The 21598-nt window shown below is 43.2% G+C and overlaps 1 protein-coding gene across 1 annotated transcript in view; it reads left to right on the top strand.

The window, feature by feature from the left end:
• The window catches only part of Rnf214 (ring finger protein 214), a 40136-nt gene extending 21098 nt beyond the window's left edge, over positions 1-19038 (top strand). The window contains exons 6-14 of the mRNA XM_008850921.3: positions 7178-7274; positions 7460-7548; positions 13791-13881; positions 14069-14167; positions 14963-15339; positions 15460-15592; positions 16019-16123; positions 16410-16505; positions 17569-19038. Coding sequence (XP_008849143.1) covers positions 7178-7274; positions 7460-7548; positions 13791-13881; positions 14069-14167; positions 14963-15339; positions 15460-15592; positions 16019-16123; positions 16410-16505; positions 17569-17634 — 1153 coding nt within the window. The 3' untranslated portion in view covers positions 17635-19038. The remainder of the gene's footprint in view (positions 1-7177; positions 7275-7459; positions 7549-13790; positions 13882-14068; positions 14168-14962; positions 15340-15459; positions 15593-16018; positions 16124-16409; positions 16506-17568) is intronic.
• Positions 19039-21598: the final 2560 nt, after the last annotated feature.

Below are 21598 nucleotides of genomic sequence, written 5' to 3'. Positions count from 1 at the left end.
TTTTGGTCTTTTTGAGACAGGGTCTCCCTGTAGCCCCAGCTATCCTGGAACTCACTATGTAGACCAGGCTGGCCTTGAACTCACAGAGATCTGTCTTCCTCTGCCTCCTGAGTGCTGGGATTAAAGGCGTGTGCCACCACGCCTGGCTAGAAATAGCTTTTTAATTCATACATTTTTTAAGTACTACAAAACTTGTCAAGTGATGTCTTGTTAAAAGTTAGTTTCACAGGCTGGGAGTAATGATGCATGCTTTTAATCCTAGCACTTAGGGGGCAGCCCTAGGGAGGCAGAGGCAGGAGTGTCTCTTGAAGGCCAGCCTGCTCTACATAGTCAGTTACTTTTGATAAACTTTTTTTTTTTTTTTTTTGTCTTTTTGAGACAGGGTCTCCTTGTAGCCCCAGCTGGCCTAGAACTCATTATGTAGACCTGGCTGGTCTTGAACTCACAGAGATCTGCCTGCCTTTGCTTCCCGAGTGCAGGGATTAAAGGCATATGCCTTTGATAAACTTTTTATACTGCTACAACTGCTATATTGCATTGTATTGCTATATTATTGTATACTGTTATGGGTTAGCATGGGTGTTCTGGAGATTGTACTTAGTATGTGTACTAGTATGCATACTAACTCTACCTTTGAGCTATATTTCCAGCCTACTTTTTTATTTTGAGACCGAGTCTCTCTAAATTGACTAGACTGGCTTTAAATTTACTCTGTAGCCCAAGCAGGCTTTGAACTTGAGATCCTCCAAATTTAGCCTCCTACATAACATAGCTGGGATTACAGTCCTGTACCACCAGGCCTGGCTAAAAATTTCTTGGTTTACCTTGTTGGTTTGTATTATTTTTTGAAACAAGTTCTCACTTTGAAGTCCTGGATGACTTGGAACTTGCTAGGTAGACTAGATTGGCCTCAGCCTTGTGACTGTTCCCCAGCCTCTGCCTCCAGAGTGCTGAGATTATAGGCATATGCCACAATACCCAGCTACCTTGAACTTTGAGTGGACCATTTACTTATTTTGTCATGGGAAGGAAAAACTGCCTCTACCTTCTTAGGGTTAGCAACTGGATGCTGCAAATTAAATTGGCAAAAACCAGATTGATAGGAAGAAAAAACAGTTTACTTACATGTGCAGTGTGCATACACATGGGAGAACTCCTTGAGACCAGGTACTTAAAGTGGGTTAGAGTTTGGGGTTCCTAACCATCTTACTAGGCAGAGTAAGAGGGGAGAAGGTACTTAAGGGAATACAAATTTTTTTTTTTAAATGTGTATGTGTCTATCTGGAGGCCAGAGGACAGCCTTAGAGATAGACCATTCACCTCCTTTGAGACAGGGTCTCTCACTATCCTGGAGCTCACCAATTAGACTAGATTGGTTAGCCAAGTCAGCCCCAGAGATCCATTTGTCTCCACCTCCCTACAGCATTGGGATTACAATTATATACTACCACACCAGGTGTTTTTATCTGGGTTCTGGAGACTGAACTCAGGTCCTTGAGCTTGCAAAGCAAGTACTTTACCAACTAAGCCATTCCCCTAATCCACAAATGATTTCCTAGAGAGGGATGAGAAGGACATTTACAGAACTTTTTGTGGAAACAAATGAATTTTCAGTAGATAAGAACATTTGTGGGCTGGGGAGATGGTTTAGTCAGTAAAGTGCCTACTGTGTAAACATGAGGACCTGAGTTCAGATTCTCAACACCTACTTAAAAGCTAGACATAGCAGCATATATCTGTAACCCCAGGTTTGGGGGATAATGTGGAGGGAAGCTGGAGACGAGCAGATCTCTGGGGACTGTGTTTTTGTTTCTTAATTTTTAAATTTGTGTGTGTGTGTGTGTATGTCTGTGTCTGTGTGTGCACACACATTTGTGCTGTAGCATGTGTGAGAAGATCAGAACAACCTTTGGATTTGTTCCTTCTACCTTGTTTGAGGCAGCCTCTGTTGTTTGCCACTGCCTATGCTAGGCTAGCTGGCCTTTGAGCTTCTGGGGACTCCCATCTCACCCAGACATGTGCTACTGCACCTAGGTTTGTATGAGTTCTGGGGATTTGGACTCTGATGTTCATATTTGCACGGCAAGCACTATACTCACTGGGCAATCTCCCTAGTCCCAGTTCCCCCACACAGAGGACAGAAGAGGTTGTGTTTTGTCTTATGCTGTAACCCAGGACAGCTTCAAATTTAGTAGTCCAGACTAGCCTCAGACTCATGTCAGTTCTCCCACCTCTGCTTCCCCAGTGCTGGGATTACATCTATGAACCATCCACTCCTGGTTTTGAAGTGGTATTTTTTTTTCTTTGTGAGACAGGGTCTTTCTGTAGCCCCAGCTTTCCTGGAACTCATTATGTAGACTAGGCTGGCCTCAACTCACAAAGATCCACCTGCCTTTACCTCCCAAGTGCTGGGATTAAAGGCGTGCACCACCATGCCCAACTGAATTGGTCTTTTTATGGGTAGTGTGATTCTAAGAAGTTGAGTTTTGGGGGGTTTTTTTGGTCTTTTTGAGACAGAATTTCCCTGTAGCCCCAGCTGGCCTGGAACTCACTATGAAGACCAGGCTGGCCTTGAACTCACAGAGATCCACCTGCCTCTCAAGTACTGGGATTAAAGGCGTGCGCCACCATGCCTGGCTGAGTTTTTTTTTTTTAATATTTTATTTATTATTTTTATTTTTTACGTATGCATGTATTGCCTGCATGTATGTAAGTGCACCCATGTCATGCAATACCCGCAGAGGACAGAAGAGGCTGTCGGATCCCCTGGAACTGGAGTTATGGGCAGCAAGTTGGGTTTTTAGAAAAGAAATTTGTACAGGAAGGAGACATAGCTTATTTAACACAACACAAGCCTAGTATAAACAAGACCCCAGGATCAATCCTCAGCACTGAAAAATACTTAAAGAAACAAGAAAATAAATAAATAGTGTGACATACTGTACATATGGTAAGAACCATATTAAATTATTATTTTTTTTTTGTTTGAGTTAGGATCTAAACTTTAGCCCAGGCTGGCCCAGACTTCACTATGTAGTTCAAGCTAACCTCAAACTCATGACAGTCCTACTGCCTCAACCTCTCAGGTGCACACCCAGCTCTAATTCTTTACATATGCTTTCTCAGTTATCTTTCTCATTAATATTATCTTGTTGTTACTAGTCTTTTTACTAATGACATTGAGGCCTAGAAAGATTAAGCATGTCTAGGATCATATAACCAGAATAGAACAGTTGGGAGGTTTTTTTTTGTTTCTTTTTTGAGACAGGGTCTCCAGTTGGGAGTTTTAAATAGATTCTCTTTGTTTTGTGTTTTCTAAAATTTTTATAATTTGTATAAAATTTTTATAATTTCTATGATAAAGAACAAAGTTAATTTTGGGGTTTTTTTTTTGAGACAAGATCTCACAGTGTGCCCTGGCTGGGCTTTTAACTCAGAGAGATCTACCTGCTTCTGCCTCCTGAATGCTGGGATTAAAGGTTATGCCTGGCCAAAGTTAATTTTTAAAAACAAACATAACAAGGTGCATGTCTTTAATCCCAGGACTCAGGAGGCAGAGAAAAGAGATCTCTATAAACAAGGCCAGTCTGATCTACATAGGGAGTTCCAGTCTACCCAGGGCTACACAGTTAGATCCTGTCTCAAAGCAAAACCAAAAAGACCTATAATAAGTCAGAATTATACAATCTGACTGCAAAACAATGGAAATATAGAATTGAAAAAAATAATACCAAGAATTTTTAAAAAATTTAGCTGGGTATTGATGCTCACATGTATGATCACAGCACTTGGGAGACTGTGGTAGGAGGATTGTTCTAGGCCAGTCTGGGCTACATAGCAAGACCCTGTACCAAAAAAAAAGCCAAAAAAAAAAAATCCTAATTTTTTTTTTTGAGACAAGATCTCCCTGTAGCCCCAAGCTGGCCTGGAACTCACTTTGTAAACTAGGCTAGCCTTGAACTTACAGAGATCCACCTGCCTAAAGGCATGCGCTGCCACCCCTGGGCCCCTAATGATTTTGATTCTGCTAAAAATGGGGAACAGTTTTTGTTGTGGTAGTGGTTGTTTTTATTTATTTTTTTCAAAGTTCTTTTTTTTTTTTTTTTTTTTTTTGAGATAGGAGCCCACTGTGTAACCCTTGTTGGCCTAGAACTCTTAACAGCTGAGCCATCTCTCCAGCCCCAGTGTGGTGGTGTTTTTTTTTTTTTCTCTTTGAGACAGGGTCTCTCTGTAGTCCCAGCTGGCTTAGAACTCACTATGTAGACCAGGCTAGCCTTGAACTCACTGAGATCTGCTTGCCTCTGCCTCCTGAGTGCTGGGATTAAAGGCATGCACCACCATGCCCCACTTTTAAAATTATTTTTATGTGTGTTAGTGTTTTACATGCATATATATAAGTGCACCCCTGTCTGAAAAGCCCTTGGAAGCCAGAAGAGGGTGTTGAGCCGGGCATGGTGGCACACACCTTTAATCCCAGCACTCAGGAGGCAGAGGCAGGTGATCTCTGTGAGTTAAAGTCCAGCCTGATCTACATAGCAAGTTCCAGGCTAGCTGGGGCTGCAGGGGGATCCTGTTTCAATAAGATCAAAAAAAAAAAAAAGAGGGTGTTGAATCTCCTGGAGCTGGAATTATAGACAGTTGTTAGCCACCATGTGGGTGCTGGGAATCAGACCTGGGCCCTCTGGAAGTGCAGCCAGTGCTCTTAACTGCTGAGCCATGTGTGTGTTTTTTTTTAAATGATGGGTTATATTAATATCCTTTAGTGAAGTGAAATCTGATTGTTATATGGTAGCTAGAATATGTTAATGCTGAGTACTTTTATCACTGTGTTTAGGAACTTAGCCATTTAAAAAAATTATTACATATTTGTGTGTGTGTGTGTGTGTGTGTGTGTGTGTGTGTATGTATGTGTGAGATCTTCCAGGATCATCTCATCAGACACAGAAGGCAGTTCTCTGTCATGTTCTCCTATAATTCTCCCATTATCTAAGAGAGAATGGGAAGCTAGGTGGGACACTGATGGATTCTTCAAAGTATTTCGTATGTTCTTATGGTAAGAGGATTCTGGCTTTATGAGTGTGTATGTAACAAACATGTCCTGTATCTATGAAATAAAGAGCAGAGGTCTGTAAAGAATTGGATTACAAACAAGATTATGTGAGGGGAAGGGGCCTTAGACATTACTCCTTAAAGACTTGTTCCCTTTTACTGAGCATAGTGGTTCACACTTTAATCCCAGCAGTGGGGAGGTTGAAGCAGGAGAATTACTGCAGGTTCGAGACCAGTTTAGGCAACGTAGAAACCCTGTTTTAAAAAACTAAGGAGGGAGGGAAAGGAGGGAGAGGAGAATGAATTGCTTTTTCAAATACTTATGATTACTAAAAAAAGAGGAATAAAATTCTTTTAATAAAGAAAAGTGAGAACATGTAACTTCTCAGTCTATTATTATTATTATTTTTGGTCTTTTTGAGACAGGGTCTCCCTGTAGCCCCAGCTGTCCTGGAACTCACTATGTAGACCAGGCTGGCCTTGAACTCACAGAGATCTGCCTGCCTCTGCCTCCCGAGTGCTGGGATTAAAGGCATGTGCCACCATGCCCAGCTCTAATTATTTTTATCTTTTAAAAAAAAATTTTATTTATTATTTTTATTTTATGTGAATGTGTGTATTGCTTCCATGTTAAGTAAGTGCACCCGTGTTGTGCAATGCCCACAAAGGTCAAAAGAGACTGTCGGATCCCCTGGAACTGGAGTTATGGACAGTTGTTAGCCGCCATGTGGGTGTCGGGATTCGAACCTGGGTGTTCTGCAAGAACAACATTTGTTCTTAACCAGTGAGCCATCTCTCCAGCCCCCTATTTTTATCTTTTAAAATCCAGTGAAGAGAGGGACTAGAGAGATGGCTCAGTGATTAAGAACACTAGCTGCTCTTGCAGAGGACCTGGGTTCAATTCCCAGCACCCACATTGCGGCTAACCATCTGTAATTCTGTTCCATGGGCTCTGATACCCTCTTCTAGACTCTGAGGGCGTTACATGACACTGGTGCACTTATACATGCAGGCAATACATTCATACACATAAAAATAAAATAAAATTTTTTTTAATCCAGTGAAGGTAACTTAAAACATTTTCATATCATTCTCTCCACTAATCTGAGTAATCCATGCTTTCAGCTCACTATAAAGTATAATATGAGGAAATGCTCTTCCTGATTCTGTTCCATAACAGAGTCAGTCCTTGTCAGTCCTAAGTACCAGGGTCAGCTGTCCAGTTTAACACAGAAAGGCCTACCTCCTTGGACATCTTTTAGCACTAGGCATACCAGAAGAGTTGGTTGTCCTAATCCTAAGAATATCACTATAGGTATGGTGGGGGTAGGGGTGGGAAGTATTTTTAAAAGGAGGAAACTAGCTGGTGTGGTGGCTCACACCTTTAATCCCAGCACTCCAGAGGCAGAGCATAGGCAGGCAGACCTCTGTGAGATTGAGACTTGTCTGGTCTACATACCCAGTTCCAGTCCAGCTGGGGCTACAGGGAGACCCTGTCTCAAAAAACAAAAACAAAAGAAGAAATTGATGAAAATGAGAAGTGCTGAGATATGCTAGAAATATATTTTCTTTTCTTGTTTGTGGGTTTTTAAAATTATTTTTTGTTTTGTTTTGAGACAGGGTCTCCCTGTAGCCCCAGCTGGACCAGAACTGGGCATGTAGACCAGGCTGGCCTTGATCTCACAGAGATTTGCCTTTTTCTGCCTCCTGAGTGCTGAGATTAAAAGATGTGTGCCGTCATGCCCACCTATTTTTTTTCTTTGCTTTTGTTGAGACGGTCTCACCCTGTTGACCAAGATGGCCTTGAACTAACAGAAGTCTACCTGCCTTAGCTTCCCAAGAACTAGGATTATAGGCATGAGCCACTATGCTCAGCTGGGTTTAGGATCTAAGAGTTAATTCCTTTCCTGCTCTAAGTAGCTTTATTTGAGCAAGTGAAGAATTGAAGATTGCAAATGTTGGGCCTCTGCACCTTTGCAGACCACCCTATGGAGCATTTGTCTCTCTCTGGAGTGAGGCTTCCTGTAGCATTCCTGGCAAACCAGTTTGGGGTTTTCCTTTGCCTTGGTGTTGCTCATCAAGCCTATCTTTCTTTCCTTAGTCTTGTTCTTGGTTTCTTATCCTACAGAGAAGTGTGGGAAATGGAACTGGATAGACTCAAGAACCAGGATGGTGAAATAAATCGGAACATTATGGAAGAGACAGAGCGGGCCTGGAAGGCTGAGGTAAAAAGAGCTGATGTCCTCAAGGCTATGGTTTGTGCTTTCAGATGGTATGCTGCTTTAGTAATTAGAAGAGCTTGGAAGCTCATTTTGACTAGGAGTACTTTGTGTTTACAAAATAATCTCTCTCTCTCTTTCTCTCTGCCTGTGCACATGGGTGTGTCTGCACGTGTGCCTGGTATCCTTAGATCTTATCACTAGAGAGCCGTAAAGAGTTGTTGGTATTGAAACTAGAAGAAGCAGAAAAAGAAGCTGAACTTCACCTTACTTACCTCAAGTATGTACCTTCCCATTCTAAGTACTTCCCTCAAGTACACACCTTCCCATTCTAAGTACTTCCCTCAAGTACCTACCTTCCCATTCTAAGTACTTCCCTCAAGTACACACCTTCCCATTCTAAGTACTTACCTCAAGTACCTACCTTCCCGCAAGTACACACCTTCCCATTCTAAGTACTTCCCTCAAGTATGCACCTTCCCATTCTAAGTACTTCCCTCAAGTACCTACCTTCCCATTCTAAGTACTTCCCTCAAGTACACACCTTCCCATTCTAAGTACTTCCCTCAAGTACACACCTTCCCATTCTAAGTACTTACCTCAAGTCCCTACCTTCCCGCAAGTACACACCTTCCCATTCTAAGTACTTACCTCAAGTCCCTACCTTCCCGCAAGTACACACCTTCCCATTCTAAGTACTTACCTCAAGTCCCTACCTTCCCGCAAGTACACACCTTCCCATTCTAAGTACTTACCTCAAGTCCCTACCTTCCCGCAAGTACACACCTTCCCATTCTAAGTACTTACCTCAAGTCCCTACCTTCCCGCAAGTACACACCTTCCCATTCTAAGTACTTACCTCAAGTCCCTACCTTCCCGCAAGTACACACCTTCCCATTCTAAGTACTTACCTCAAGTCCCTACCTTCCCGCAAGTACACACCTTCCCATTCTAAGTACTTACCTCAAGTCCCTACCTTCCCGCAAGTACACACCTTCCCATTCTAAGTACTTACCTCAAGTCCCTACCTTCCCGCAAGTACACACCTTCCCATTCTAAGTACTTACCTCAAGTCCCTACCTTCCCGCAAGTACACACCTTCCCATTCTAAGTACTTACCTCAAGTCCCTACCTTCCCGCAAGTACACACCTTCCCATTCTAAGTACTTACCTCAAGTCCCTACCTTCCCGCAAGTACACACCTTCCCATTCTAAGTACTTACCTCAAGTCCCTACCTTCCCGCAAGTACACACCTTCCCATTCTAAGTACTTACCTCAAGTCCCTACCTTCCCGCAAGTACACACCTTCCCATTCTAAGTACTTACCTCAAGTCCCTACCTTCCCGCAAGTACACACCTTCCCATTCTAAGTACTTACCTCAAGTCCCTACCTTCCCGCAAGTACACACCTTCCCATTCTAAGTACTTACCTCAAGTCCCTACCTTCCCGCAAGTACACACCTTCCCATTCTAAGTACTTACCTCAAGTACCTACCTTCCCGCAAGTACCCCCCTTCCCATTCTAAGTACTTCCCTCAAGTACCTACCTTCCCATTCTAAGTACTTCCCTCATATACACACCTTCCCATTCTAAGTACTTCCCGCAAGTACACACCTTCCCATTCTAAGTACTTCCCTCAAATACACACCTTCCCATTCTAAGTACTTCCCTCAAGTACCTACCTTCCCATTCTAAGTACTTCCCTCAAGTACCTACCTTCCCATTCTAAGTACTTCCCTCAAGTACCTACCTTCCCATTCTAAGTACTTCCCTCAAGTACCTACCTTCCCATTCTAAGTACTTCCCTCAAGTACCTACCTTCCCATTCTAAGTACTTCCCTCAAGTACCTACCTTCCCATTCTAAGTACTTCCCTCAAGTACCTACCTTCCCATTCTAAGTACTTCCCTCAAGTACCTACCTTCCCATTCTAAGTACTTCCCTCAAGTACCTACCTTCCCATTCTAAGTACTTCCCTCAAGTACCTACCTTCCCATTCTAAGTACTTCCCTCAAGTACCTACCTTCCCATTCTAAGTACTTCCCTCAAGTACCTACCTTCCCATTCTAAGTACTTCCCTCAAGTACCTACCTTCCCATTCTAAGTACTTCCCTCAAGTACCTACCTTCCCATTCTAAGTACTTCCCTCAAGTACCTACCTTCCCATTCTAAGTACTTCCCTCAAGTACCTACCTTCCCATTCTAAGTACTTCCCTCAAGTACCTACCTTCCCATTCTAAGTACTTCCCTCAAGTACCTACCTTCCCATTCTAAGTACTTCCCTCAAGTACCTACCTTCCCATTCTAAGTACTTCCCTCAAGTACCTACCTTCCCATTCTAAGTACTTCCCTCAAGTACCTACCTTCCCATTCTAAGTACTTCCCTCAAGTACCTACCTTCCCATTCTAAGTACTTCCCTCAAGTACCTACCTTCCCATTCTAAGTACTTCCCTCAAGTACCTACCTTCCCATTCTAAGTACTTCCCTCAAGTACCTACCTTCCCATTCTAAGTACTTCCCTCAAGTACCTACCTTCCCATTCTAAGTACTTCCCTCAAGTACCTACCTTCCCATTCTAAGTACTTCCCTCAAGTACCTACCTTCCCATTCTAAGTACTTCCCTCAAGTACCTACCTTCCCATTCTAAGTACTTCCCTCAAGTACCTACCTTCCCATTCTAAGTACTTCCCTCAAGTACCTACCTTCCCATTCTAAGTACTTCCCTCAAGTACCTACCTTCCCATTCTAAGTACTTCCCTCAAGTACCTACCTTCCCATTCTAAGTACTTCCCTCAAGTACCTACCTTCCCATTCTAAGTACTTCCCTCAAGTACCTACCTTCCCATTCTAAGTACTTCCCTCAAGTACCTACCTTCCCATTCTAAGTACTTCCCTCAAGTACCTACCTTCCCATTCTAAGTACTTCCCTCAAGTACCTACCTTCCCATTCTAAGTACTTCCCTCAAGTACCTACCTTCCCATTCTAAGTACTTCCCTCAAGTACCTACCTTCCCATTCTAAGTACTTCCCTCAAGTACCTACCTTCCCATTCTAAGTACTTCCCTCAAGTACCTACCTTCCCATTCTAAGTACTTCCCTCAAGTACCTACCTTCCCATTCTAAGTACTTCCCTCAAGTACCTACCTTCCCATTCTAAGTACTTCCCTCAAGTACCTACCTTCCCATTCTAAGTACTTCCCTCAAGTACCTACCTTCCCATTCTAAGTACTTCCCTCAAGTACCTACCTTCCCATTCTAAGTACTTCCCTCAAGTACCTACCTTCCCATTCTAAGTACTTCCCTCAAGTACCTACCTTCCCATTCTAAGTACTTCCCTCAAGTACCTACCTTCCCATTCTAAGTACTTCCCTCAAGTACCTACCTTCCCATTCTAAGTACTTCCCTCAAGTACCTACCTTCCCATTCTAAGTACTTCCCTCAAGTACCTACCTTCCCATTCTAAGTACTTCCCTCAAGTACCTACCTTCCCATTCTAAGTACTTCCCTCAAGTACCTACCTTCCCATTCTAAGTACTTCCCTCAAGTATACACCTTCCCATTCTAAGTACTTCCCTCAAGTACCTACCTTCCCATTCTAAGGCCCTAGGCTCGCAGGCTCGGGCTTATTCTCTCATGGGAATTTGAGAACCATCTCTGAGTGTGCAGTAAAAATTACTCAGTGATTTCTTTACATTCTACTCTTCCTCTTCCTTCTTTTTATAGCTTTGTGCTTTTTAATTATCTTATTTCTATTTGAATAGATAATGTATAGGCAAACTGTCACAGTATAACAAGGGTCTTTGGAGGTTTCTTCCATGGCCATTTCTCTTTCTGTCTTAGGATTTGAAGGACCCCTATGGTATTTTCAGGCAGACAGGAACTCACTCTCTGTGGTTGATCTTCTTTTTCAAATATTTGATTTAAAAGATGATGACATGAACCAGGCATTATGGTGCTTGCCTGTAATCTTAGCACTTGGCAGTCTGAGGCAGGAGGATGGCAAGTTCAAGGCCAGCTTGGGCTACATAGGAGACCTTATCTGAAACAAATAGAAAGTTGATGTCATTTAAGTGAAGCAAATGCCTTAGACTCTTGGGGGTCTCCAGCACTTGCTCCTACCTCATCTTTCAAGGCCCATTACCCAGCAACTTTTTAAAAATTTAATATGTATGAGTTTTATACCTGCATGTATCTCAGTGCACCTGTGTTGTGCAATGCCCAAAGAGGCCAAAACAGGGCATCGGATCTCCTGAACTGGAGTTACTGGTGGTTGTTAGCTGCCATGTGAGTGCTGGGAATCGAATCTGGATCTTCTTTACCACTGAGCCATCTCTCCAACACCCCATGCCCCCATCCCCAGCAGCTATTTTGTGTCTTAGAGTGTAACTGGAGTTACAGGGCAAAAGCCCAGGCTTGGGCAGTCCTAGCAGGTTAGGCTATACGTAGCCTAGTATACCAGTTAAAGAGATGAATAATGGGGAAAGGAGGAGGGGGGCATGGTGGCACATAGTTTTAATCCCAATACTTGGGAGGCAGAGGCAGGCAGCTCTCTGTGAGTTTGAGGCTAGCCTGGTCTATATAACAAGTTCCAGGGTAGCTAAGGCTACAAAAAAAAAAAAAAAAAAAAAAAAAAGCCGGGCACGGTGGCACACGCTTGTAGTCCTAGCACTCGGGAGACAGAGGCAGGCAGATCTCTGTGAGTTCAAGGCCAGCCTAGTACATAGTTCCAGGACAACAAAAAACCCAGGGAAACAAAACACCAAAAAAAAAAAAAAAAAAAAAAGGAAAAGAAAAGAAAGACAAATATGAGTAATATACCAAAAGCAGAAGGAGGTTTGATACGATGACACTGGTAAAAGCAGATGAGGGATCCAGTGATCCAGAGACTGTGGGGTACCGATGTGAGCTTTAGGGTTATTTATTTAGGGTTTTTTGTTTGTTTTTTTTTTTTCGGTTTTTTTTTTTTTTTTGAGACAGTCTCCCTGTAGCCCTAGCTGTCCTGGAACTCACTACGTAGACCACGCTGGCCTTGAACTCACAGAGATCCGCCTGCCTCTGCCTCCTGAGTGCTGGGATTAAAGGTGTGCGCCACCACGCCTGGCCCTATTTAGTTATTTTTTAAGATTTATTTTATTTTTATTTATATGCATTTGTGTCTGTATGCGTGGGTGTATGTGCAACATGCGTGCAAGTACCTATAGAGGCTGGAAGAGGATCTTATAGGATGTTATGAACCAGTAGATGTGGGTGGGAACCTAACTCTGTCTTTTCACCCTATCTTTTTTCACCCCGTCTTTTTTCAGTCTTTTTTTTTTTTTTAAATATTTTTATTTTATGTGTATGAGTGTATTGCCTGCATGTATGGGAGTCCACCCTGTCGTGCAATGCTGCAGTGGTCAGAAGAGAGCTTCAAATTCCCCTGGAACTGGAGTTAAGGACGGTTCGTAGGCGCCATGTGGGTGCTGGGAATTGAACCGGGGTCCTCTGCAAGAGCAGTCAGTGCTCTTAACTGCTGAGCCATCTCTCCAGCCCCATTTTTTGGTCTTATTATTATTTTTTTGGTCTTTTTTAGATAGGGTCTCCCTGTAGCCCCAGCTGTCTTGGAACTCACTATGTAGACCAGGTTGGACTTGAACTCACAGAGATCCGCCTGCTTCTGCCTCCTGAGTGCTGGAATTAAAGGCGTGCGCCACCATGCCGGGCAGTCCACCTTTTTTAAGGAAGGATTTTGTGTATTCTTCCTGATCTTCCCTCTATCCAAAGTATTGCGTTTACAGGAGTGCACTACCGTGGGCAGCTGAGCTGTAGGTTTAAATAGAGGAGGAACTGGAGCGAGGGGTAAGAGGTGTAAATAATTAACCAATCCTGCTCAAGATCTGGTCTCATTGATCTTTGTCTCAGTTTTGGTTCTGCAAGGTAATCTGAAGATGTCCTGTCAGAGGAGGTCAGTCTGGTTCCCACAACTGAGACCATTTCTGTTCCAAGGTGCAGCTTTACCTCATGAATAATTGCCCTTATCTGGAGGGTATCTTCCCTTAGAGATTTTGTTCTTCCTAGAATCTGGGGTGACTACAGTTTTAGGACAATGGCTTTATCTTTGTGCCAACACCCTTAAAAGGGGAGGAGATGGCTTATGTAAATACTCATAGGTCCCAAGATGTAACATGTTTGTACAGAGTCAAGCAGGAGTCTGACTCAAAGTGAAAGAGACCCAAAATGGAGGCAGAAGTGCTAGGCTTTCATCCTACTTTTAGCTACTTTTAGGGACCAAGTAAGGAGTCAATGCAGTAATTTTCAGTTAAAACAATTTCTAAATATGTGTGGTAAGTGAATTAGGAATTGGTTTTTAAAAATTGTGTGAATTCTGCTGAGCATGGTGGCACACGCCTTTAATCTCACCAAATTCAAGGCCAGCCTGGTCTACATAGTGAGTTTCAGGCCAGCTTGGGCTATAGGAAAACCCTTTCTCAAAAAGAACAAAAAAAAAAAAAATTGCGAATTCTTCTTGATTTCCTACAAGGTCAACTCCTCCAACATTGGAGACAGTTCGTTCCAAACAGGAGTGGGAGACAAGACTGAATGGAGTTCGGATAATGAAAAAGAATGTCCGGGTAAGTATAGTAGATGGTGATGATTCATTCAACCTCAGTTTGACAGTAGAATGGTAGGTAACCTTTTGTGTTACTGCAGAGCCTGCCCTGCTACTCCCGTGTTTTCCTGAGAGCAGGCAGTATACTTTCTCAGTGCTTCACTCAGCCTGGCAGTAAAGGAAAATCCTTTCTTTTCCTTTTGTTCTAGGACCAGTTTAATAGTCACATCCAGTTAGTGAGGAATGGAGCCAAGCTGAGCAGTCTTCCTCAAATCCCCACCCCCACTTTGCCTCCACCCCCCTCAGAGGTAAGAGTGCTGGCTCTGGGGAGTCTACCTTTCTATATTGGAGGCAGAGCCAGAGTCCTCATTTTATGAAGACATTGGGGCCATCCCTGTTTAGTGCAGGAGTGTGTGTAAGAGTTGCTCACTGATTTCTGCTGTTTTTATTTATTTATTTATTTATTTATTTATTTGTTTGTTTGTTTATTTATTTGTTTATTTATTTTATGTCTTTTTGAGACAGGGTCTTCCTGTAGCCCCAGCTGTCCTGGAACTATGTAGACCAGGCTGGCCTTGAACTCACAGAGATCCGCCTGCCTCTGCCTCCTGAGTGCTGGGTCTGCTCTCTTTTTTTCAAAAAATTCTTTTTTGATATTGTCTTTGTATATTCTTATAATAATGTATGTATAAGTGTATGTTTGTGTATGTGTGCATATGTGCATCCAAGATATGTGTGTGTGTGTGTGTGTGTGTGTGTGTGTGTGTGTGTGTTTATGTAGGCCAGAGGTAGACTTCAGGTCACTCTCTCTATTCCTTTGTGGGATAGTCTCTCTCTGAGCCTTCTGAGCCTGTAATTTACCAGTTGACTGGCCTAGCTGGCCAGTGAGTTCCAGGGATCTGCCTGTCTCTGTTTCCACAGTGCTGGGGTTACAGATACATGTCTCCAATACAGGATTTTCTATGGGTGCTAGAGATATGAACTCAGGTCCTCATGCTTGCAAGGCAGACACTTTACCAATTGAACCATCTTTTCAGCACTTACTCCAGTTTCCTAATGCTTTTTCCCCATCTCTCTTGTCCTCCACCTCTTCTTCTCTGCAGGCAGATTTCATGCTTCAAGTATTTCAGCCCAGTCCCTCTCTGGCCCCTCGGATGCCCTTCTCTATTGGGCAGGTCACAATGCCCATGGTTATGCCCAGTGCTGATCCCCGCTCTTTGTCTTTTCCAATTTTGAACCCTGCCCTTTCCCAGTCCAACCAGCCTTCCCCACCTCTTCCTGGTTCACATGGGAGAAATAGCCCTGGTTTGGGTTCCCTGGTCAGCCCCCATGGTCCACACATGCCCCCTGCCACCTCCATCCCGCCTCCCCCAGGCTTGGGTGGCATTAAGGCTTCTACTGAGACTCCCCGGCCTCAACCAGTAGACAAATTGGAGAAGATCCTGGAGAAGCTGCTGACTCGGTTCCCACAATGCAATAAGTAAGTCTTTAAGGATTAGTCAAGGTATCTCATAGAAATGCTTATGGTTTGAAATAGGGAGGTTGCATAGTTGTTCGCCCATAAGGATTGACTTCTTTTCCTCAACATTGTTCTTTTCAGGGCCCAGATGACCAACATTCTTCAGCAAATCAAGACAGCACGTACCACCATGGCAGGCCTGACCATGGAAGAACTAATCCAGCTGGTAGCTGCACGGCTGGCAGAGCATGAACGGGTGGCAGCGAGTACTCAGGTAAGATGAGCTACCCAGGAGAGGTTCAAGAAGAGGCCAGCTTCAGAAAAACTGAAAGTGAGAAGCATCAGCCAGGGGTATCTAGTCTGCTTTTTTCCTTGCTAGGCAGAAATAAGTGATTTCTTTTTGTGTTCTTTTTTGAAAGTTTTAAAATTTGTGTGTGTGTGTGTGTGTGTGTGTGTGTGTGTGTGTGGTGTGTTTCTGTGGGCATGCATGCCAGAGTGCATGTGTAGAGGACACCTTTCAGGAGTCCATCTTCTCGTACCCTGCAAGTTCTGGGAATTGAACTCAGGTCGTCAGGGTTGTGTGGCAAGTGCCTTTACCTGCTGCTGAGCCATTTTATTTTGCTGGTCCTGATTTCTTTTTTGCTTCATTCTCTGTTGCTCAAACTCTCTTCCCTCTCTCTGAAATTGTTTCTACCCACAGCCACTTGGTCGGATCCGGGCACTGTACCCTGCTCCTCTGGCCCAAATCAGTAGCCCAATGTTCTTGCCCTCTGCCCAAGTTTCATATCCTGGAAGGTCTTCACATGTAAGACTATTTTCTTTTAACATTGGGATGTGGAGCTCAGAGTGAGGAGAGAGTGGGCTTACAGCTAAAAATGCTGGAGGAAACCATCATCTCCACATCAGGGGTATTTGTAGCTCTACTGGGAACATGCTGCAAGCACTTTAAGCAAGAATGTAGAAATAGACTTATATTTCTTTTCATAAAGAATAGTTCTGCTACATGGGAATAATACCTGGAATCATGGGCATGAAAGGCAAGGTGACTCAGATAGTGGTTACCTTGTGACCTGGTCTTCTCTATTCTACAGGCTCCAGCCACCTGTAAGCTGTGTCTGATGTGCCAGAAACTTGTTCAGCCCAATGAGCTGCATCCAATGGCATGTACCCATGTGTTGCACAAGGAGGTGGGTATTACATACTTCCTTGCTCTCTACTGCTTTCTGACAGCTGAGATTTTTTTTCTTGAATATTTTACTAGGTTGAGTCCTATCAATAATATTTAGTCATAAAGTTTTCAGACATGTGTAGCTTCAACATCAGCAGAGTTCAGAATCTGCAGCTGTGATCTCCCAGCTTTTTACCCCATTCTCTGTAGGAGACTAATAAGCACTTTATACTTGAGCACTGATAATTCTCTTTCTTGGAGATTCAGCTATTATTTCAAATATAGCATTTTCAGAATACTTTGCTTAGCTGGGAGGAGTGATACGGAATCTGAATATGAGATTAGCAACAGAACAGCTTGGAGGACTGTCTGTGAGAGATTCTCTTCACTGACTGACTCACAGCTATTCCTGTTAACTTGAATTCCATTAGCAACAGAGATGATTTCTTCTTAACCATTTTGTTGTGTTTATTGCGTTTTTCCAAGAGGTAGGAATTGAATTAATATCCAAATTCATTCTTTCTTTTCTTTTCTTTGAGATTGGCTCTCATGTATCTCAGGCTGGTCTTAAACTCCCTATGTAGCCAAGGATGACCTTGATTTTATTTATTATTTATTTTTTTGGTAAACCTTGAACTTCTGCTCCTCTTGTCTCCATCTCATATATGCTGGGGTTACAAATGTGCATCACTACACCTGGTTTATGTGGTATTAGGGATCAAACCCAGCTTCTTGCATTCTAGACAAGCGCTCTTCTAACTGAGCTACATCTTCAACCCAGCATCTAAATTCTTCATAAGAAAAAGCCCTGAAGGTACATACACATACAATGGATAAATGTTTTTAAAAATTGATGGAGAAAACACACCTACTGTCAACCGCTGGCCGCAATGCACATGCACCCATACTAAGAAGTACATATAACACATATAACCCACACACAGAGAGCCACTGAAATAGCCCTGCTAGTCTCTCCTGCCCCCACTAAGAAGTTAGATCTCGGGATCCTTAATGGCTCTTCTAACTTTACTTTGTTTTCTCAGTTAAGTCTGAGGTATATGTGTGTCTCTTTTTCTTTCCAGTGTATCAAATTCTGGGCCCAGACCAACACAAATGATACTTGTCCCTTTTGTCCAACTCTCAAATGATGGACCTGAGTGGGGAGGAAGAGGAGGCGAAACCGATGTGAACAGGAAGCGCGGGTTCAAGATTTCTAAAACTCTATATTTATACAGTGACATATACTCATGCCATGTACATTTTTATTATATAGGTAATGTGTGTATAGAAAGTCTGTATTCAAATGTTCGTAATGAAAGTCTGTATATAATGCAGAAACCCTCTGTTCCCCCTCATCTTGTAGTTCTTTGGGGATGCAGATTATAGGGAATATGTTGTTTAATTTGGCCTTGAAATCATGTTATTCCTGCGTAGGGCTGTTTTCAAACCCATCTAGGAAGCTGCTGTTGCTCTAAGGCTGTCCTGCTTTAGTTTGGCTCAGCCTCTAGTCCATTTTTGTAAGGCTTATGTATGCAGATTTGAAGCCTGGTGCTCACCTGCTGTCCAACCAGATGCCTTGTTTTCCAGGGGCCTCCAGAAGCCTCAGTGTTGTTCTAGCCACTCCACTCCAATGGATAAATGAGACTGATTAAGGGGAAAAAATGTAACTCTGATAGTTTTTCATTGAGTATTTTGCTGTGTTAATGCTTATTATTTATATATAGATATCAGGTTTACAGGATATTCTGTTTTAAGTCAGCAAAATCCACAGTCCAAGAATAACATAACCAGGTCCCATTTCCCTCACCAACTTCTGTCTACTCTACTTCCTGGATAGAAAAGCACAATTCACAGGTTTTCCTGAGCCACGCCATCCCTGCCACTAGCTTGGCTTCTGCTCAAGTGCTGACAGGCCAGCCTTGCAGAGTACTGAGCCTTCCCATCCCTCTGGTCTCCTAGTGTAGCTACTCCCTCCGCATAGAAGGTTAAGGCAGTTAGTCACCACCAAGTCATATGGTGACCTAGGATGGGCTCTAGACAGGCACTGGGGTGAGGTATCTGTGCAAAATTACTTGCAGAATGATCTTGGGATGCTGGGTTTCCATTTGTGAAATAAGATCACTATGTGGAACACATTTCCTGTCTGAACAAGGTGGAGATGAAAGTGAGATGAAGGGAGGTGGGATTTCACAGTTATAAGTCATGGTTTGTAGGCAGCCATCTTGAACTAAATCGTTTTCCCAACTCTGCTTATTAAGCACTTCTGACTTTTTAGGTTTTATGCCTAGGACAACTGTGACTCTTTGAGAACTTTGTTTTTTCCAATCCTTTACACCTACAGAAAATGGCTTTAGCTACCTTCTTTTTTGGAATGAAACAAGTGTTATTCAAGAAAAAAATGGGATCCAGGGGAAGGGCATCATTATGTTACTAATAATTGACTTTTTCCTATTCTGGGACTTGGAAATGCTTATTGATTCTAGCAATTTGTATTAGGATAGCAAAGACTTTTCCTTTCAGAACTAAATTCTCTCTGTTCTTTCTTCCTTGCCTATGAACTCTTGGATGAATTCTTTCCTCTTGCTTTACTTGTCCAGGGTGACTGACAAGCATATTTAGGGAACTGGACTTCCTGGGATTACCTTGGTATCTTGTGAGGGGAATGGAATGGTCTGAGTACTCAACTCTCTTAGAAGTCAAGTGACCTACTTTCTTTGGTTAATGAAGTCTTCCTGTCTCCAGATTGGTACTGTCTGGAACAGGAAAGATGACAAAATGGAAGACCAGTTCCTTTGTCCTTTTCATCTGGGGCATTCATTTTCTGTCTTATAATCTTAAGATTTTTCTCTCCCTTCAACCATGCAGCAACCTTGAACCAGCTGTGTAGTATCTCCCAGTATCCCCTGAAACTTTTAAGTTGAAAGTGAGTATAAAAGAATATTGTGTCTAGCCAGGCATGGTGGCACAAGCCATAACAAAGGCTGGGCTGCGTGACTCTATCTAAAGAATTACACACACACACACACACACACACACACACACACACACACACAGAGTTTCTATCCAGGAATAGTGACATACACCCTTAATACCAGCATTCAGGATGCAGAGGCAGGAGGATTACTATAAGTTCGAGAACAGCATGGTCTATATAGTGAGACCCTGTCTCAAAAAAATTTTTTTTTTCTTTTCCAAAACTCTTTGAAGTCAGAAAGGGATAGAGAGAAAAAAACAAAACAGGGACAGGTAGGGGATTGAACTGTTTCCCAATGCAAGCCCTGGAAAGCCAACTCAGGAGGAAGGTAACATTCTGGGGAGTGGTTCCCTGGAGCTAGGGCCCCATCATTGTGGCTATTTCTTGTTCAGGAGCAGTCAGAAACACATACTCAAATTCTGCCATCCGTCTTCGCCATCATCTCTGACAGCTGGGCCTCAGTGGTACAAACCATGCAGACCAGTGGCAAAGGCCCCAAATGCAGTGTGGAGAAAGGACAATCATTTTTCAGGAGTAGAATTAAAAATAGAACTGTATAGTACACATTTTACAAGCAAGAGGCTGTTGTCAGGAATTTTTCTTTTCTTTTTTTTTTTTTTTTTTACATTTCAGAGTTTTCAGGATACAAAGGAATTAACCATCAAAAGAAAAATAAATGCAAATTTCCCCTAAAAAAAAAAAGAACACCAGTTACTAGTTTTAATAATGACTGAGTGGACTTTTTTTGTCCTGGAAAGAGCTAGGAAAAGCCAGTTTTCCCAACATGGGTAAACATCATAAAGCAGAACGTGGCATTTTCATTTCATGGTGGTGATTCTCTGGAAGTTTATTTACACTATAGGTTCTGAGCTGGAGATGGACAGTCTCTTCCTGGCAGTCTTTGTAGTCAGGGTGTATTCCCATTCTGCCAGAGCAGCACCAGTGCAGGGGGAATGAAGAGGACCCAGATGAAGAACCATGACTCAGTATTCTTATTTTATTGGTTTATGGCTTTTGGGCAGCTGGCTCAAGCCAGCAACTCCAGAGGCCCTCCCTGTGTCGCCCTCTCCCCCATCAGCTAACTCCACACGTGGCAGGTCCCCATCTGAAAGTGTAGAGCATGTAAGGATAGGAAGCAGCGGGTATCCCAGGAAAGCTTAGCTCTTCCCACTAACACTGGTTTCATAATCTGTTGTTTGAACTGACAGGGAGGAAATGCATGTGGCCCCCACTACCTAGCCCAAGAACCAGCCTGGGTACCCATGTACTGTTGGGAGTGGCAGCAAAGAGCATGACAGGAGTAGGCTCTAGCAGGAAAGGGTTTTAAAGGAGATAAGGAAGCCCTGAGGCTGCCGTCCTTTCTCCAGGCAGCCTTGATACTGAAGGCAATGACTCAGAGCCAGAAAGCCCTCTATTTCTTACATTCGAGGTTTAATACTAGCCAATGTGTAATGGTGCCTTAGCCAAATAAATGAAGGGGCCATTGGGGAGGGCGGGAAAGCAATGAACCCACTCAGTACTACACAAAAGGTCTTATCACGTTGTACCACTGGGCAAGAGGAAATCCAGGCAGAGGCAAAGGCATCAATCCTACCCAGCTGAGTAAATCTTCAGGGTTTGCCTTCAAAATCAGATAGGATAAGATAGGAGAGCTGTCCTGTCTGTTCTTTTAGCACCTCAGTTGCAAAGCTCCAGAGAAGTAGGGCTTGAGGGAAGGCATGAGCCTATGCTGGGAAAACTGTTCCCAGCCCTGCTATGTTCTCACTCCTGTCCCACAGGGCACCTGGGGCCTTAGGGTTGGGACAGTTCAGTGCACCTATTATATAAAAGAAGCAGATAGAGACAGGTGGGATTAATAAGGTAGGAGTTCATCTGCTAAGTGGAACTTCTTCATGGGCACATTTCCTTTAAGAGAGCTCTAGGAAGAGCTCTTTGGCTATAAGCCCTTCTTCCCATCTGACTTCAGGTCAGACTACAACCACAGACACACTGGGAAATGACACCTGTCTTAGTTGAGATGGGCTCTGTCTTGGAGATGAGGTCTACACCTGGAACTGGAAAGTAGTTACGTTTTTGCCTTTCCTAGCTTTGATACAACTATTCTTTGACTGCCCCAGGAATACAAATATTTCATCTCG

The sequence above is a fragment of the Nannospalax galili genome, unplaced genomic scaffold (genome assembly GCF_000622305.1).
Source record: "Nannospalax galili isolate Female #2095 unplaced genomic scaffold, S.galili_v1.0 scaffold265, whole genome shotgun sequence".
Classification (NCBI taxonomy): domain Eukaryota; kingdom Metazoa; phylum Chordata; class Mammalia; order Rodentia; family Spalacidae; genus Nannospalax; species Nannospalax galili.
Note: the sequence above shows the minus strand (reverse complement) of the source record. Positions and strands in the feature narration are given on the sequence as shown.